At 36.0% G+C, this 20,753-nt stretch overlaps 1 protein-coding gene across 2 annotated transcripts in view; it reads left to right on the forward strand.

Moving 5' to 3' along the window:
* LOC145291001 (uncharacterized) overlaps window positions 1-20,753 on the forward strand; it is a 209,616-nt gene that overhangs the window by 104,914 nt on the left and 83,949 nt on the right. For both annotated transcript variants that reach the window (XM_080136532.1, XM_080136533.1), the window contains exons 5-8: window positions 5,258-5,414; window positions 13,555-13,640; window positions 15,097-15,307; window positions 16,917-16,987. In XM_080136532.1, the coding sequence (XP_079992658.1) occupies window positions 5,258-5,414; window positions 13,555-13,640; window positions 15,097-15,307; window positions 16,917-16,987 (525 nt within the window). The remainder of the gene's footprint in view (window positions 1-5,257; window positions 5,415-13,554; window positions 13,641-15,096; window positions 15,308-16,916; window positions 16,988-20,753) is intronic.

Genomic DNA, 20,753 nt, shown 5'->3' on the forward strand with positions numbered 1-20,753 from the left:
TTCTACTGGACTTGCGTTTTTGTTCAATATATTTTGTTTCCATTAATTACCGAGTTGAGTTATGGTTTTCTTCTGGATTCCTACCCGTCTGTATCAATAACAATAGTTGTAATTTGTCAAAAATTGAATATTTAAGGTGACAGTTCAAGAAGAATTTGTTTACATTGGAGTTGAAAATTACATTGTTGTAGTCAGTCGGGAATCAACCCTGTGGAATCATGTTCCACAAACAGGCAGTTCTAAGAAAGAACCTTTGCTCATGGAAGTTCTGTTTAGTTTTAGTTGCAGTTAGACAAGTTCTTTTTGTGAATGTTTTATAGAGATTAACCATAGGTTAAAGTTTTGCTTTAAAACTAAACTGTATAATTGGTTGTGCCGGATGAATGTGATTTTTGTTGCCTTGGTATATTCCCATCTATTTTGGCCATATACGGATTTGGGATTTTTCTTTTTTTTTTTTTTTTGTCATGAAGGTCACCACTTATCAATACCCGGAAGCCACTCGGGGATAAGGGTTATTGCGTGTACAATAATAAATGAGATAGTATCATAGTAATCATTAGTATTGGATATTTCATAGGGTGTCTTACTTAAGAGAGCGGTTTGTCAGGAATTTGTTTATGTTGGACTTGAAGACATCCAAGTTGTAGTCAGGTGGGAAACAGGCAAACGGAAGAGAGTTCCACAGTCGTGCACTTCTAAGAAACAAGCTCTGCTCATGGAATCTACGTCGGGATCCAGGCACAGATAAAGAGTGGGGAAAATTAATGACAGTAGTTTCAGCTAGACAGGTGTTTTTCGTGAGAGATTGGCGAGAGAGGACCAGAGATTGGAGCTCAAACGAGCACTTGTCATGGAAATAACGATAAAACAAAGACAGGCTCACAATGTCTCTTCTGTGGGAGAGAGGCTGCAGGGAAGAGAAAAGGGCATCCCCCATTAAACCATGAAGTCTATTTTGTACTCTGTCAAAGCAGGATAGTCTGCTTTTAGTAGATCCTGCCCAGAAGTGGCAGCAGTACTCCATCCTTGGACGTACTTGGCTTTTATACAGATAGAGAATTGCATCAGTAGTGAGATATCTTCTGGAGCGGTAGAAGGATCCCACCATTTTCCCAACGTCCTTGGCAACAGAACTGATGTATGTGTTCCATTTCAGATCAGGAGTAAAGGTCAAACCCAAAAGCTTGTCAAAACATGGGGCCTCTCCTTGACGAGAGCCATCCATCACAATTGATGCCAGATGGGGATCAGAGCGTTTATGATGTAAAGATAGAAGCTTGGTTTTGGATGCATTAAAAGTAACCAGCCATCTCTTCCCCCACTGTACCACGTGCTCAAGATCAGAGGAGAGAGAATCAGAGAGAACTTTGTCATTTACAGCCTTTGATGTGTTGCCGTAGATGGTCATGTCATCAGCATAGATGTCAACGAATGATTTAAGTATATGTTTTGGGAGATCATTGATGTAGATTAGGAAGAGAGTTGGGCCCAGGATGGACTCCTGAGGGACTCCAGCATTAATACTGTGGGCCTCTGATTTCTGCCCATCAACCACTACTCTTATGAGCCTATCAGAGAGAAATGATTTAATAACTGAGAAAACATTTCCAGTGATATCGTAGCTGGAAATCTTGTGAAGTAGGCCTTTATGCCATACCTTATCGAAGACCTTCAATATGTCAAGAGCAATTGCCCTGGAAAGGAAAGCTTTGTCAAGAGATTCACTAATCCTATGAGATATAACCGTTAGCACATCTGCTGTAGATCTTGCGGAGCGGAAACCATATTGCATGTCCCTAAGAAGGTTGTTTCTGCTGAGGTGGTTGACTACTTCTTTATTTAATATGGATTCCAGTAACTTACTCATGACACACAGGAGACATTGGTCTTTACTGAAAGGGAGATGACTTATCACCTGAATTCTTAAATACAGGGCATACTAATGAGGTTTTCCAGGGTGTTGGAAAGCACTTCTCCTTAAGGCAATGCTTAAACAGTTTTGTAAGTATGGGGGTAAGTTCTGGTTGGAGCTTTTTCAGCACTATAACTGGAATGCCGTCAGGGCCAGTTGCTTTACTGGAATCAAGGTTCTTGATTAGCTTGGCGACCTCACGCACAGATATTTGTATGTTGCATAGCGTGTTGTCTGTTATAGGAGGAAATATGGGGAGTTGATGGTCTTCGTCGCTTAGGGTAGAATTAGCTGCAGAATTCTTGGCAAATAGTTTGGCCTTGTCTGATGCTGACGAGATGACCTCAGGTCCATTGTTGATGGTTAGGATAGAATGCACACTTCTGTTCAGGATCCTGTTTGCTATTTGCCAAAACTGGTGAGAACCAAGCCACTGCTCAGCTACTTTGGATTTAACGGACTGAGCATATAGCTCTCTTGCATTTTTTATTACTCTTTTACAGTGGTTGCTGGCAGTTCTGAAAGCAGCTTTAGTCTCAGTACATCTATTACGTTGGTAGCTATGGAAAAAGTGATTTCTGTGCGCGATGGCAGCAGCACATTCTGGAGAGAACCATGACTGGCTGTTAGGTTTTTGTTGGAATTTTTTGGATGGTATGAATCGGTCTATGCCTTTTTGAATGGTATGAATCAGTCTATGTCTATGGCTATGAGCAAACTGTAGTATCTGTTCTCATAAGGATGGAATACTGTTGCCATATCTGGGCAGGAGCTGCTAAAAACAGCCTATCCTTCTTTGACAGAGTACAAAATAGACTTCCTGGCTTAGTGGGGGATGTCCTTTTCTCTACCCTGCAACCTCTCTCTCACAGAAGAGACGTTGCGAGCCTATCCTTGTTTTATCGTTATTTCCATGGCAGGTGCTTGTCTGAACTCCAATCTCTGCCCCCCCCTCGCTAATCTTTCACAAAAAACACCCGTCTAGCTGAATCCACTGTGAAAAATTTCCCCCACTCTATACCTGTGCCTAAATCAAAACGCGGATTCCATGAACAAAGCTTCTTTCTTAGAACTGCACGCCTGTGGAACTCTGTTCCGTCTGCCTTCTTCCCACCGGACTATAACTTGGATGTCTTCAAGTCCAACGTTAACAAATTCCTAATGAACCACCCCCTTAAGTAAACACTTCATCAAATCTCCACACTAACGTAATGTACTTGCAATAACCCTTATCCCTGAGTGGCTTCTGGACCTTGATAAGTGGTGATCACTGTGTAAAAAAAAAAAGAAATGCTACACTGCATCTTTTATCTTTTCGACCAGTGAAGGAGAACTCTTTCTAGACTGAGGCAATTTAAATATTTGCTCTGATCCAGTATTCCCTTTTTTTTAGGGAAGCTAGATTTTTCTTACATTTAATAATTGACCATGTATCAAGTATATTTAATAATTGACCATGTCAAGTACAATCTATATATCGATAAAAGTGAAAGTATCTGTGTGTGTGTGTGTGTGTGCGTGTGTGTGTGTGTGTGTGTGTGTGTGTGTACATTTCCCTACACAATAACTCTGTCAATTTCAGTCTACAGATTCGAAATTTGATGTACAGAGTATGGAGATTTGGAAAAATCTTTGTAATCCGTTTTCGGCCAGAAATTTGGCTGTTAAGAGGTCAAAGTTCAACTCCGCCACCAATTTTTGGTATGAAACAATTAAAATTTTAGATATAAGTTCCTTGGACATGGATCTAACTTAATAATTTGATTTGAGCCCAAAACAATAAATGTTAAGGGTTCATAATAGGGGTCAAAGTTAAAAAAAATGTGACCTCTGCCGTCTCTACCAAATTACTCAGACAATTTCTGGTCTAAACATTTGAAATTTTACATAAAGGGTATTTAGAGATAGGGCAAGCTTTTTCATCGGTTTGGGTCGAAAATTTGAGCTACCAATATATAAATTTGTGTATGTATGTTTGTATGTCTGCCTAAAACCTTCGACAGAGGCGACGGATTTTCACAAGATCAGTATCGTTTTGAAGCTCGACCCTTCAGACGACAAATACCGAAAAATTGGCTAAAAACATTAATTTTTTCACCCTCAACTGGGGACTTTTCTACAGGGGTCGCATTTTTCACCGATATTTTCGAAAGTCATCCCCTCTTTTCGATTGTCTAGCCTTAATTTAAACCTACGTCACTCCCGGTTTGGCGGTGGTTATAACAGCAGAGACTTCACATTTTTTCCCGTTCTTTTCTTCCTTCACTGTACGCATTCGAGCCTGCCTTCCTACTACCACTTTTTTTTTGCTCAGCACATGGTACAATGGGGAAAGAGGTGGCTGGTTATTTTTAATGGAACTAAAACCAAGCTTCTCTCTTTACATCATCAACGTTCTGATCCCCATCTGGCATCAGTTGAAATGAATGGCTTTCGTCTTGAGGAGGCATCAAGTTTTGACAAGCTTCTGGGCTTGACCTTTACTCCTGATCTTAAATGGAACAGGTGCATCGAATCTGTTGTCAAGGCCACTGGAAAAATGATGGAATCCTTCTATCGATCCAGTAGATATCTCACTGCTGATGCAATTCTCTATCTATATAAGAGCCAGGTACGTCCAAGTATGGAGTACTGTTGCCACATCTGGGCAGGAGCTGCTAGAAAGGACTTGTCCTGCCTTGATAGTTCAAAATAGACTCCGTAGCATTGTAGGAGATATCCTTTTCTCTTCTCTGCAACCTCTATCTCACAGAAGAGATGTTGCGAGTTTGTCTCTGCTGTATCATCATTTTCATGGAAAGTGTTCGACTGAGCTTCAGTTCCCTCCTCACCAAACTTTCACAAGAAACACTCGTCTAGCTGAAAACACTATCAATAATTCCCCCCACTCGTTATCTGTGCCTAAACCTAAAGCTAGATTCCATGAACAAAGCTTTTTTCTTAGAACTACACGCCTGTGGAATTGTCTTTTTTCCTGCTTTCCAGCTGACTACAATGTGGTTGTTTTTAAGTCTAACGTAAACAAGTTCTTGATGAGCCATTCGACTTGTTAACAAATTTACCGAATTTCCATTACTAACGATTACTATATTGTCCAATTTCTACTGTTCACTTTTCAACCCATATCCTTGAGTGGCCTCTGGGCCTTGATAATGTGGTGATGCCTTTGTAAAAAAAAAAAAAAAAAAACACACACACCTCCAAACACCCGGGCAACGTCGGGCACCCATCCTCGTAACCAATAAAATTTCTCATTATTATTATTTGATATTTCTCTTGTGGGAGCCTTGTGCCTCCTATTTAAGAATTAATTCTTGAAAACAAATATTTTTGCAATTACAGCTTCATCCTATTATTATCGGGGAACGTTATCCTGAAAGATCAGAATATAAATTCTGCAATCCTTCCAATGTAACAAAAGAAGCAGAAAGCAACATGCAACCTCAAACAAACAGTGAAAGATGCCGACACAGACTCCTGTTCGAAAGAGATGCAGAAGGTAATCAGCTAATCTTTTTATTTATTTGCAGAATTTTATTTGTATTGATTTACTTGTGAAAAAATTCGGCGTTGCCCGGGAGAAATAACTTAAAACTGAAAAGTTGAAAGCAACTTATCATTATGGTATCACTGGAAGAATACATAACATAATTAAATCCTTTTTAGATAAGAGAAAAATCCAGGTTGTCCTCGACGGTCGTACATCTAAACAATATGATATAAATGCGGGAGTGCCTCAGGGGTCTATCCTTGGACCTCTGTTACTCCTAATATTCATAAATGACCTCACTGACAAAATTGTTTGTGAGATGGGTATATATGCTGACGACACCATGCTCTATAACAGACACGACAGGAAAACAAATGAACACATATCTAAAGAAATGGCAGAAACACTAGAGGATGACCTCCGATCTGTAGTGGAGTGGGGACATAAATGGATGTTCACATTCAATGCTGCCAAGACTAAACTCGTTTCCTTCAATAATTACAATAAACCTTCTTCTCTACCACCAATAGCAATGGCCAATGACTCTTTATCTGAAAGTACATATTTTAAACTCCTTGGCCTAACGCTCACAGGAAACATGAGTTGGAACAATTATATTGAGAGTATCGCCAGGACCGCTGCGAAGAAGGTGAGTTCTCTCTACCGTGTTAGAAAGATACTAACGCCCGAAAGTATCCTATACCTCTATAAGGCCACCATTCGCCCATTTATCGAGTATTGTTGTCATATTTGGGCTGGTGCATCTGCTGTTAGTCTCTCACTCCTAGACAAGGTTCAAAAGAGAGTCGCCAATCTGATAGGTCCTGAACTGTCATCTAAACATCAGCCTCTGTCCCATCGACGAAACGTTGCATCCCTCTGCCTGTTCTACAAGTACTTTAACGGTGAATGCTCTAACGAACTGCAAGCACTTGTGCCCCCTCAACATAAATACCCCCGACAAACCCAACAAGCAGCTAAATCCCACCCCTACACAGTAGAGATCCCTAGATGTAAGAGAGCCTTCTACTCTAGTAGTTTCTTCCTCAGGACAGCTAGACTTTGGAATTCCCTTCCGGGTCCCTGCTTCCCCAACTGTACTAACATGCAGAAGTTCAAGTGTAACGTGAACCGACAGCTTGCTGCCCAACTTTCTACACAGTCCCCCTGATGCCTATGTCCCTAATAGTAGCCCCCTACAACAAAGTGGCAATGTGCCTTGTTTGGGGTGAAAATGTAATAAAAAAAAAATTTTTTTAATTTTATTTATTAGGTTATTTATTTATTAGCACTTGTGCATTTTAGCTTTTGAGGACAATTTATTTTTGTTTTAATTTTTTAAAACTTTCACTTGGGACAGGGAGAGACAATTCAAGAAGTTTATCCGAAAATGCTAAAGTTTTGCGTAACTTTTTGATAAAAGCAAAATAAATACGGTAAATTAACACAAAATAAAACATTAATTAGTTTTTTTACTTGGAAGTCATCACTTATCGCGGCCCGATTGCCAATCGAGGATAAAGGTTTATGAATGTAAGGTGGTAGTGTAGTAATCACTAATGGTGTAGAACTTGATTATTTATGAGGACAGCTCAACAAAAACTTGTTTACATTAGATTTGAAGGCTACCATGTTGTATTCAACTGAGAAGCAGGCTGGTGGGATAGTGTTCCACAGGCAACCAGTTCATGGAATTTGTGTTTAGATTGAGACACATTAATTAGACTGGTCAACAACAAATTTGTTGCCTGAGCTTTTTCAGCTGATTTAGGACGAATTTGACGCACTGAATCCGAAAATCACATTGGTTTTGCTCAATTAGGTCAAGTTTTTGAGCTATGACTACATTTCTTTCTTTTTTTTAACGTTTTTGTTCACATTTATGCATGTGTGGAACATTTTAGAAGTTGATGGGAGTAAAATATCATGTTGAATAATTGTTTTGATTGGATTTTAATGACAACAAGTATTCAAGTCTGATAGTTCTGGGTGATTATGTTGAAAAGGAATCAATTTGAAGTCATAAAACCTCGAAATCTGCCAAAATTTGGTGCTCAGCATACACGAATGAAGACTAGCCTGTACAGGAGGAATTAGTGCCTTGCAAAGAAAGGAAAACCTTCAACGACCTTCTCGTGGACAGAGTCCACCGTTGCACATCAAGCTCGGATTAATCAAGCAGTTCACCAAGGCTCTGGACAATGATGGTGACTGATTCATTTACTTCTGCCAGGCTTTTCCAGGATTAATCATGGAGAAGTTGAAAGCTGGCATCTTTGATGGTCCTCAGATCTGGCAGCTCGTCAGAGATCCAGAGTTCGAAAACTCAACGAAGGAAGTGGAACTGGAAGCGTGAAAGGTATTTGTTCTGGTAGTGAAGAACTTTCTTGGCAACAATAAAGAAATTACAAAAACTTGTCAACAACATGCTGACTGCTTTAAAAAACCTGGGCTGCAAAATATGCGTCAAGATGCACCACCTATTTGCACATATGGACCGGTTTCCTGAGAACCTAGGTTCAATGAGTGACGAGAGATTCCACCAGGTCCTGAAAGAGATGGAAACCAGATATCCGAGTCACTGTAATGCAGGCATGGTGATTGACTACTGTTGAAATTTGTAGAGGCACCTTCCTGCCTCTGAGAATTCCAGGAGTTCAAAGAAACGGAAGTTCAAGCCTTGAAGTTGGAACAATTATGAAGCAACATGCAATTTACGTGTACCTAACTTTATCGATACACACCATTCAGTTTACAATAATCAATGTTTCTATCAGGTTACTTAATATATTTTGTTGGCAAACCATTTTTTCTCTTAAAAACATATTTAGGATGATATGTATTGACAAAATCTGCTGATAATGCCACAAAAATGTCATCGATTTTATTAGAAAATCTGATTTTTTCTAAACAACTTGGCACAAAAACTTGACCTGATGGAAAGAAACACATGCCATTTTTTGCAAGAAAACCATAAATCAGTTGTAGAAATCTAGACAACATTCAAAAAGTAAAAAAAACTGTTGCTCAGTATTATCTGTGCATTTATTAAATTAGAATTTAAAAAATTAAGTGTATAAAATAATTAGAATTTCGAAATAAATTACAATAGGCATTTTAAAAATATTTTCTGAAATGGATGAAAATGGTCATTATATGAAAATGAATGACGTTTTTTCAAACGAAACTTTAATGAACAGCATCTTTTAGAAAAAAAATTCTGAAATGAATGTAAGTTCTCATTATATGGAAATATATGGCTGAAAAAATACAAACGCATTTTTTTACAAAATTGAACCTTCCTAATTAAAAAAATCATTAAAATTTATAAATAGTGTTTGTTTTACTTTTACGAAAAAGTTATATGAAATTTTAACATATTCGAAGAAACGTCTTGAATTGTTCCGTGTGGAAGTTTTCAATAATGAAAAAAAAAAATCATCCTCAAAACTAAATTGCACAGGTGCCTTTTTTTGCTAATGAGTAAGGCTATGACAACAGCATATTCTTTTCATTGTTTTGACTCTCGAGTATATATCTGACACAGTTAGACAGAATTAATCAACCGAGAACCACATCACTCAACATAAAAACATATATCAATGGATTGAGAATCAAAACAAGGAAAGGAATATGCTGTTGTCATAGCCCTACTAATGAGTAACCATTTATGTAAGCTAAAAAAAAAAAAACTTAAAAATAATGATTAATGGGATAGGTTGATATTTGAATGATAATGAATACTAGATAATGTTGAAAATCATCATATACAAACCATTGAAAACAATATGGATCTAAAAAAGCAACAATTGTTTTCCCTTTGTCAAAAACACCGATCATGGAAAGTGAGGACTAAAGGATGAAATAGGAAGAGAAGCAAGAGTTACGCAGCTACAGAAAGTAAACACAAAGTCTATTTTCTACTCTATTATTTTCAGCGTCCTATTATAAACTTACTTTTCAACTTCAACTATTCACTCTCCTATAGTGAATAAAAAAATTATAAGATTTTAAATAAAAGAATAATTATTATTTAATTATAATTATCAAGCCCTTTTAAGAATACTTAAGGATTGGCACTGTCTGGGAAGTATATACTAAGAGTCACTCAACTAGCGTTTATGCAATGTTCGCAACTTCTTGTCATTCGAACACTCTGGATTGTCTAATGTCCCGCCTGAATTGAGCATTTATAAGTTCTTAATTCCCTTCATTCTCATGGAAATTACATGGTGGCACAGAGGTAGAGGCTTAGCAAATGGAATTAAAGGGGACTTTGTGGTTGGATTCAAATCTCTCAATTATTTGTTGTTGTGTTGGGATGTTTAGTTAGGAATTTTAACTTATGCAAGTAATATAAATATAATCAATTTAGAAATTTTAAAGTAAATTGGAATTTTGTTATTAAGTAAACAAGGATTTAGCTTACATGAATGACACGTGATTTGGTCTGATTTGCTTACGGATATACACGTAGTCAGTTAGTGAGCAAGTTCGAGCTAACAAGTTGGAGAGAACGGATGGGGGAGCCCATGGAACCATTCCAGTGAACACACCAGATAAAAATGTATATATACGATTCTGAGAAAAAGGATCATCCATAAAAACGAATAAAGGCCATATAAAAATATAACTTGTTGTTATGGGTTTCATTTGGAGGAAAGTGTCTTCTATTACAGGACTTCATGACAAAAACAACAACTGAAAAAAAAAAAAGAACTATGCAAGAAGGTATGCCTACCTTGTCTGGTGTACCGAACGGGCAAGGATGCTTATTCGTCTCATTGTTAAAGAACCGTATCTAAAATTTATTGTTAAAGAACCGTATCTAAAATTTATCGTCCCGTTTATGAACTGTGCAATTGAATATATATGTACACCCGCTTCTATAAGTATGAACATTACACGTTATTTAGATGAACATTTTATATACACACACGTATATAGCATACGTTTTCGATTATCTGTACAACACATATGTTTATTAAACACTAGACGATACACGATAACGCAAGCATACAAGATACACGTATATACAAACCCCGGCTATAAAATAGGTAAACTGTGAGCTGACCAGGCGAATTTGCTGCTGTAGTAGATCTCTGGTGAACTTTTTACAATATTTTACTGACAGAAGAAGAAGCAGATAGTAATATGATATCGGTGAGATAACAACCTCTTCTTTCCTCATTTTCTGTTGTCAAGTTATGTGCAGCTGTTGACGTGTCTGAAGAAGATGATAACGTTGTACTACATTGGCAATCACGCAATGCCCAGAGAAATTGTTCTCATTCATTTTTGTATGCATAATTGCTCAAAGAGCAACGAACCTTCTTCCTTCCCAATAAAGAACAATTTACAGTCATGTCGTTTATGCATTCAAAACCATTTTTCAAATATTTATTAAATATATCACTTATGATTACCCCCATCCTGAAGAAAATATCACCAACAATAAAACAATAAAAATATGACATCACCATGATAGTTACCACCAATTAATAAATAAACAAAACGATAAAATGGCTGCCAGTTTTTGCCTAAAATACAATATACTTTAAAAAAAATTTTTTTATTACATTTTCACCCCAAACAAGGCACATTGCCACTTTGATGTAGGGGGCTACTATTAGGGACACAGACTACAGGGGTACTAGGTGGGGAGTTGGGCAACAAGATGTCGGCTCACGTAACACTTGAACTTCTGCATGTCAGTATAGTTGGGGAAGCAGGAACCTGGAAGGGAATTCCAAAGTCTAGCGGTTCTGGGGAAGAAACTAAGTTACAAGTTTAGTTTTAGTATTAGATGGACAAAGTCATTTTTGTGTTCTTTATCCATATTTAAATGTTGCAGAATGATAGCATGATGGATATAATAGCTAGAGAGACACATATATTACGTTCACTGTAAGTAAAGATATTGCCATTGATAATCATTTGTTTTCAGTTTCGGAAGAGTTCTACACGGGGAAATGAGAAACAATCCATAATTTTAATGATTTTCAGCGAAACTTTGAAGGTAAAGTAAAACAGGTACATTAAATTAATGAAATAACATAACGGAAAACATTAATTAACAGAATATTTATTGAATTAAATTGATTTAAACTTATCGTTAAAAAAAAGATTAATAAATTTCAAAATATACTAAATTGACTGTTATATTTCATATCTAAATAATTTTTATTTTGTCTAAAAACTTATTGTTCTCTTAAAAAAAAAAAATTAAATAGAAAAAAAAATACATTTAACTTAAAAAGAATTGACTTTTATATTTTACTAGCAAAAGTACCCGTTGTTGACTGGGCTCAAAAGTAGCCTACAGAAAATGGACTCTGATTTATTAAAGTATGATAGGTTATGAAAAGGAAGGGTTGTAAAGAGATAGCTTCGAATTCGGGGGTATTAAAACCAAAGCAAAATATGATGAAAGTAAAAATAAAATAGATAAGTCCCATAATTTATTATACCATACCGGTTCCCACTGAAACACTTATCACAATATTCTGTGGATCTATATTAAAAAACCTTGTTAAACTTTGTGACATATTTTCATTCTATGGAGATCAGGCGTGAACGAACACCCCATAATTTTATTATACCATATTTCTTCAAACTGAAACATAATTATCAAAGTATACTTACGCAGATAAATATGAAAAGTCTTTATTAAAGTTTATGCCTATTTCCATTCTATGGAGGCCAGGCACGAACGCAGACCCCACAATTTTATTATACCACCCCTATTTAAGTTAAAACATACTTATCAAAGAATTCTTATCTACATCTATATCAAAAACACTTGTAAAGGTTTTTTTTTAATTTTTTAATTTTTTATTTCCATACTTTGTGGACCAGGCGCGAACGCAGACCCCACAATTTTAATGAACCACCGTTCTGCAGGATCAAACATCCCCATTCCTGTGTCTCGATACATCTTCTATCATTATATGTAATCAGTTTTTTAAAATAGTTAACAATATAGGAGCCTATTCGTGACCACACACACACACACACACACACACACACACACACACACACACACACACACACACATTCAGCTTTATATTATAGATTTCAAACTTTTATGAAGTACCCTACACTGACTGTTTTAATTTATTAGGAAATATTATTTAATAAAATCAAATCTTCGTTTTAAATATATTAAATTAAAAAAAGTTTATGTTTAAAAAAATTAAAAAGTAAAAATAAATATTTTAATTCAATAAGTGTTCCGGTAATGAATGTTTTCGTTGTGCTCGTTAATTTAATGTAAAAGTTGCGATGAAAAGCATTACAATTCTAGATTATTTCCCTTTTCCCCATGTAGAACTCTTTCGAAACTGAAAACAATTAATCATCAGTGGCGATCTAAATAAGTTGATAATAAACAAAAACAAAAAGAAAACAACTCAAACAGATAAAAAAAATTTCTGATCTGAAATAGAACATATACCCAAAATAAGTTACTAAGATCACTGGAAAAATGGTTGGATCATTCTACAGATAGATGCAATCCTCTACCTGTATGAGCCAAGTACATCCTAAAATGGAATACTGTTGCCAGATCTAGGCAGGAGCTGCTTGGCGCGCCCTATCCTACCTTGACAAAGTTAAAAATCGGCTTAGAAAACTAGTAGGTGATGCCCTTTTTTCTTCCCTGCAGCCTCTTTCCCACAGAAGAGACGTTGTGAGCCTGTCTCTACTCTATCATTATTTTCATGGCAAGTGCTCGTCTGAGCTGCAATCTATGATCCCCCCTTGCCAAACTTTCAAAAAAACACTCGATTAGCTACAACCATTATCAACAGTTTCCCCCACTCTCTATCTGTACCTGAATTTAAATGCAGATTCTACGAACACAGCTTCTTTCCTAGAACTGCCCACCTGTGGAACACTGTTCCACTGACCTGCTTTCCAGCCAACAGCAGTATAGTAGCCTTCAAGTCTAATGTAAACAAGTTCTTGTTGAACCATCCCTTTAAATAATCAAATTGTACCCAACTTACACCATTAACGATTCCTACACTACCACCTTACATTTATCCTCGACTGGCCTTTGGGTTTGATAAGTGGTGACTCACACAAAATTTTAGAACTGTGTTTAATATATGATTTTCTATATTCTTATTTCTTTTCTTTCTTTTAGGAAATATTGGATCTAAAAATGTCAATTCTTTCACTAAATATGACGATTCCTATAAAAATCAAACTCCTGACACTAATGAGTTGGATGTAAGTAAATATTAAATTGTTTTAAAGGGAAGCATTCACGTGAACAACAAAAAATATGAAAGTGGATATTAAAATTAAACACTCAAAAATCAGTTTTGAACTGTGACATCACCTTCACCTGTTTCGTGGCGGTTGCCGTTGGGTGCTACAGATGACCTGTCAACCAGTCCTCTCCATCCTTTCCTGTCCTCCGCACGTTTGACTACCTTGCTCAGTTTCAGTCTCATTCATTCTATGATGTTGTTTTTCCCATCTCTTCTTCTGTCTTACTTTCTTTCTTCCTTCTCTGACTGTTCCCTGGAGCAATGTCTTGGCAAGCCTCTCTCCTCTTGTTACATGGCCGAACCATTTTAGTTAGTGTCTTCTGATTGTTGTGAGAAGATCTTCATAAGGACCAATGGCTTGCTTTATTCTGTTTTTGACTTCCTCATTGGTTATGTGGTCTTTGTAAGAGATGCCAAGCTGTCTTTTGAAGCATCTCATTTCTGAGGTCTGAATCCCTTTCTCTAATTCTGCTGAAAGGATCCATGTTTCACAAACATACACAAAAACTTAGTGGACAAAGGAACGCATGAGTTTTATCTTTGACCTGAGCCTGGTTGCCTTGTCCTTCCAAATGATGTTCAACTTAACCAGTACTGCAGCTGTCTTTGCAGTTCTGGCTAATACTTCAGTATTCACTACATGATGAATACAACTGTGACGTGGATGACTTCAATATGATTTTAATTGAAAACGTAAATTTAAAAAGCCAATACAATGCAGTTTTGGGGGTTTTTTTTTAATAAGCAAACATTTATTTGTTTAAAAATAAATTTTTTTTGGCGATTATAGCACCTGTGTTGGACGCAAAAAATCTTCATGATTTTAATATTCATCACTGTTTTACAGACTGAGAAAAATTTATTATATAAAGGAGTGTTATCTGTGCATATGTATATGTGTGTATGTCTAAAAGTAAAAACAAAACAACTACAAAACAAACACCTACAAAGTTAGCATATTCTTTATCGGCATTGCCCTGGATGAATGACATCCAAAATTTTTTAAAATATATATTCATGGGCAGCCTTCTGATGTGAGGTATTGAAAATGATGAAACCAAATTCAGAGACCTTATTTCACTTTTTTGTTTTACAAAATTCTGAATCGGTACCTGTCATTTCATGATGTCTGATCAAAGACCAAATAAGTAATAAAAAAATTCTTTGATTAAAACTAGATCTCCTTTTTCCTATTTGTGGAGTCATAGATAGCATGATTATAGGACGATCTCCCATTGGTTAATTTAGCCATCCAGTCACCAATATAAAAAGCATAGAATAGCAATTTGTGTCCAATTTAATTAATCATATAGAATGTATCATTTAGTTTTAATATTATGTTTCGACATTAAAATATCCAAAAGGGTCGATATGTTGTAAAACTTTAAATGATTGAAACTTTTTTTTAATAGGGCAGCCATTTTGCAGCTTGTTTGGATCAAGGATTGAAGAAGTCATTTTCCAAAGAGAAATCATATAATGCCTCTTCAGTTAAAAGAAACGGTTCCTTCGGAACAAGTATGGCACCAGGAGCAAATAGCAAGTGTGTTGGCACTGAATTAGTAGAATCTGAAGAGAAACAAGAAGAACCGACAGATTCAAATCACAATATCATCTTGAAAGGTCAGTTTAATATGTTTATAAATTGTATTCGCATGTGAGTCTATGTATATTCACCTAAAGCTCCGAAACTAGAATAGTTAGAACACGAACACACACACACACACACACACACACACACACACACACACACACACACACACACACACACTATTTTTAAATTATGACAACTGAATCTGTTCAACTATCTTATAGTGACGCATTAACTTTAATGCTTGAGGGAAAGTAACTTCCCTTACACTGTGGGTCATCCTCTATATTTGAGGGGTGTATATTTATTTTTATTTATAAAAAATAATTATTCACAAACATAAGTTTTGTTCTGATATTAGTGCGATGAGCCATATAATGGCGAAACATGTATCTATGGATATATATATATATATATCATATGGACTACAATCCCATAGCTATAAACTCGATTAGTAGTCTACTTGTATAAACATACTGGCATCAAACAAAAACCAAATTTGCCCAGCTCACTCAAAAGAAATGTATGAAATAACATTCACCTGGCAAAAAAAAAAAAAAAAAAAAAAAAATCAAGATCAAACCAAACACCCACCGGAACACATCCAATTCGCCTCTTCCCTTGATGCTCATCCTCAGAAATATATGAGAGCTTAGAACTAACCCAGACGAGGTAGAATCATTTCTTCTAGTAAACTTCCTGTGTATCCTAGCACTAAGTGAAATTAATCCACACTCCTCAATCCCCTCCAATTATTGAAAACTTTCCACTCGGCTGTAAGAAATCAGACAGACACAGAGTTGGAGTCTATATTTGTAACACCCTCCCCTTGACAAAATGCAATATCTAGAATTAGACAATAAGACCTTTATATGATTTAGAATAACATTGCGATATATTCCTCTGTCGTTCTCCTTCGACCCAAGGCTGTACTCTACTAGACCTAGTTTCTAACAACATAGATGCAGCACTCTCTTTAGATATTAGCGCCTAAATACACATATTTGATGATTACAGTAATTGGCTTGATTTCTTGGGCTACAAAGATGCAGCTAGCAACAATGCGTATAATTTTTCTATATCACATTTCCTTTTACAAACTTTACCGACCTTCCTCACATATCATTAAGATCGGCAAGTCTCGCTTCTTGATCTGTTCTTGACTACTTTGTATGACGAATGCCCATAGCCCACTCAGGAATGCTGATCACCTTGTTATGTTGGAAAATATCACCCTTAACTTTTAACCCTAAGCTGAAGAGGCATTGTTCAAAACGACTAGGTACTATAAAAAGGCTGATTGGGGATCTATCACAACTACATCAGAGACGCCCTCATCAAATCATTGAACTAACGGAGAAATGAGGAATGAAAAAGAAACCGTATTTTAGGCTATACCTATAAAGAATGTAAGATTAATAAAAATTATTTAAGAAACTAGGCTGTACACATCTTTTATCTTCTTACATAGCTTGTTATACGTTGTTATTTTTTGCCAATAACTTTGATTTGATTTGAGTAAATCGTGTATAAGTAATCAAGTACAGTAAGTATCTTATTTCAGCATTAAATGACCCCAAAAGTGTTGATATGCCGCAACACAGGTTCATTCTCGAATGTATTCATCTTGTTCTTCTCCAGATTTGGTTTCGCAGGCAGCTCAACTCCTCGACAACAACGATTCTGATTTGAATATCGACACCGACTCCATGGTAAGTCAGCTACTGTTTGGGATTTTCAAAAGATGCTGTTACTTTACTTTGATGTGCATCTGTAACTTGCATTAAATGAAGCTAATCAAGACCCCAGGGCAGTTATCGTTGCGCCGGCTGTTCCATCATTGACCATTAGTGGTCAGTTCGAATGTCCACTTTGAAGCGCTACTGATGCACTAACCTTTGGTGGCTGGTATTGATCATGTACGTCAGCTAAAAATAGACAATTCTAAATTGGATCTCCTTCTCTGTCCCTTAGAAAAAGTAATGTCATTTCATCTCTTTTCTCCACGAATCTTTACAAACAACAGAACAGAACAACAGAAATATATATAGCTAATAGTGATGGGACGATTCCAATAATTTTTGCCAAATTTTGATATAATTACTGATTCTTTTAAAATCTCTAAAGCTATAGAGTCGTGTATTTTTTTTTGGTATTAAATTTCAGATTATCATAAAGCGCCATGTAATGTGCATATACTTTTGCAAACGTAAAATACACTTGTACGAGGTAGGGGTGATCCATTGATTTTAATTTCATTGGTAGTTTAAAATCAATAAATATTTATCGTTTTATCATTAGTACCAGCAAAGGTAACTTAAGCTTTGAATGCAAACAAACAAAAACAACAATTGAAAGAATCGTTTTTAGCATCAGAAACTAGATACAAAATTTTCCGATTCCGATACCCCTAAAAGTTCCGATTTTTTCGATTCCAATAGTTAATAATAATAATAATAGTAATAATAATAGCAATGATAATAATGATGATAATGATGATGATAATAATAGGGATATTAATAATACAAAGGAACTAAGCTGCTAGAAATTCCATTCATTCCCCCATCGCCTAAGACTGGAATTTTAGGAGGCTTATTGCCACTCAAATTCCAGAGAAAACTAACGATTTCAGCAGAGAATCAATGGTAAACAGCTGTTATGATAACGCAAAGTCATTTGCAACGGTTATTGAAATAGGTGAAGAGTGCTGAAAATCTTCTTGCTACTCAGATTCTAGGGAACATTAGCCAATAACTACTAATAATGACCCGCTTAAAAATTTATTTCTGAAACATTAAAAAGACCCCATTATAGTACTTATTAGATATTTTACAACTCTACTTACCCGGTACTGTCCGGGAGTGTTTAATGTTCATTTTTGTTTTGTTTTTATCTTTTTTAATTATCTACTACATATATTCATCCGGCGTTACTCGGGTCTTTTATTTACGTTCATTTTGATTTTTTTTTTTTTTTGTGTGTGTGTGTGTGTGTGTGTGTGTGTGTGTGTGTGTGTGTGTGTGTGTGTGCGTGTGTGTGTTTATTTAACTAGTAGAATTCGTGGAAATTTCACAAAATGAGAAACATATTTAATCACCAAATATGTTTTGATAAAGCTGATATTTTTTATGGATAATGCAAAAAACGAATAACATGCAGCAAATATAAGCTTATTAACATTTCTATGAAAATATTATTCATTTTATTTTAAATATAGAATTGATCCAAATGGGATGAATTAATAAGTACTGATAAATACGCAGAAACATATATTGTGCTACATAGTTCAATACAAATAATAAAATCTCATTGTAAGACACAATCTTTAATTTATTCCTTCAGTCCAGCACCATTTGGCAGACAGTGTTCTTTTTTTTTTCTGTTTCATTTGAGTGTTTTCTTTTTTTTACGTAATGTTTTGCTGACTTCTTTCTTCTTTTTTTTTTTTTATAAAAAGGCCACTCGAGGATAAGGGTTAAAGAGTGTACAGCAGACAATTGGACAATAAAGTAATCGTTAGTAATGGAAATTCGGTAAATTTGTTAACTTATATGGAAAGACTCATCAAAAACTTGTTTATGTTAGACTTGAAGACAACCATATTGTAGTCAGCTGGAAAGCAGGAAAACGGAAGACAATTCCATAGGCGTGCAGTTCTAAGAAAGAAGCTTTGTTCATGGAATCTATGTTTAGGTTTAGGCACAGATAAAGAGTGAGGGAAATTATTGATAGTGTTTTCTGCTAGACGGGTGTTTCTTGTGAAAGTTTGGCGAGGGGGTACCATAGATTGGAGTTCAGTCGAACACTTGCCATGAAAATAACAATAAAGCAGAGACAAACTCGCAACATTTCTTCAGTGAGAAAGAGGTTGCATGGAAGAGAAAAGGACATTCCCTACGAGGCTGTGAAGTCTATTTTGAACTCTATCAAGGCAGAACATGTCCTTTCTAGCAGGTCCTGCCCAGATGTGGCAACAGTATTCCATCCTTGGCTCTTATATAGATAGAGAATTGCATCAGCAGTGAGATATCTACTAGATCGATAGAAGGATCCTACCATTTTTCCAGCGGCCTTGGCAACGGATTTAATGTATGTGTTCCATTTCAGATCAGGAGTAAAGGTCAAGCCCAGAAGCTTATCAAAACATGAGGCCTCCTCCAGACAAGAGCCATTCATTTCAATTGATGCCAGATGGGGATCAGAGCGTTGATGATGTAAAGATAAAAGCTTGGTTTTAGATGCATTAAAAGTAACCAGCCACTCCTTTCCCCATTGTACCACGTGCTCAAGATCAGAGGAGAGAGAATCGGAGAGAACTTGGTCGTTTACTGTCTTAGATGTGCTACCATAAATGGTAGTGTCATCAGCATAAATGTTTACAAATGATGTAAGGATATGATTTGGAAGATCATTAATGTAGATCAGGAAAAGAGTTGGGCTCAGGATGGACCCCTGAGGGACTCCAGCATTAATACTGCGAGCTTCTGATTTTTGCCCCTCAACTACTACTCTTATGAACCTATCAGAAAGAAATGATTTAATAATTGAGAAGACATTTCCAGCTATACCATAGCTAGAGATCTTATGAAGTAAACCTTTATGCCATACCCTATCAAAGGCCTTTGATATGTCAAGAACAATTGCCCTAGAAAGGTTGCCTCCGTTGAGAGATTCGCTAATCCTATGTGATATAACTGTAAGCACATCTGCTGTAGATTTAGCAGAACGGAAATCATATTGAGTGTCACTAAGAAGGTTATTTTTGTTGAGATGGTTGATTACTTCTGTATTTAACACAGATTCCAGCAACTTACTCATGACGCACAGGAGACTTATTGGCCTGTACTGAGAGGGGGATGAGCGATCACCTGAATTCTTAAATACAGGGCATACTGATGAGATTTTCCAGGATGATGGGAAGCTATTCTCCTTAAGACAACGTTTAAACAGTTTTGTAAGTATGGGCGCTAGTTCAGGTTGAAGTTTTTTGAGTACTGTAATTGGAATACCGTCAGGGCCGGTTGCTTTACTGGAATCAAGGTTTTTGATTAGCTTGGCGACATCACGTACAGATATATGTATATCACATAGCATATTTTCTGATACAGGAGTAAACTAACAAGCCACCTCTTTCCCCATTGTACCGCACGCTCAAGATCAGAGGAACAATGATCACACATTATTATAATGATATTCAAAACCGAGATTACATCAAAGGGAGATTACTCCCATATTCTTGTCCAAGGTTGCTTCCAAAAATTGTATTTAAACTTTTTCAAAGTATAAAATACGAACGGAACAAGCAAAATATTTCATAGATTATTATGGCATCGTTATATTATTAAATTATTAATTGAACCAAAATTAATTTTCTTAATATAATGTTTTTATCTTTAATTTTTAAATTATTGGATATAAATAGCTTATAAAAGTTACACTGTAATTATTCAGTCTCGTTTGATCACTAAATTGAATAAA

This window comes from Euprymna scolopes, chromosome 2 (assembly GCF_053919585.1).
Source record: "Euprymna scolopes isolate OS-2025 chromosome 2, ASM5391958v1, whole genome shotgun sequence".
NCBI classification, from domain to species: domain Eukaryota; kingdom Metazoa; phylum Mollusca; class Cephalopoda; order Sepiida; family Sepiolidae; genus Euprymna; species Euprymna scolopes.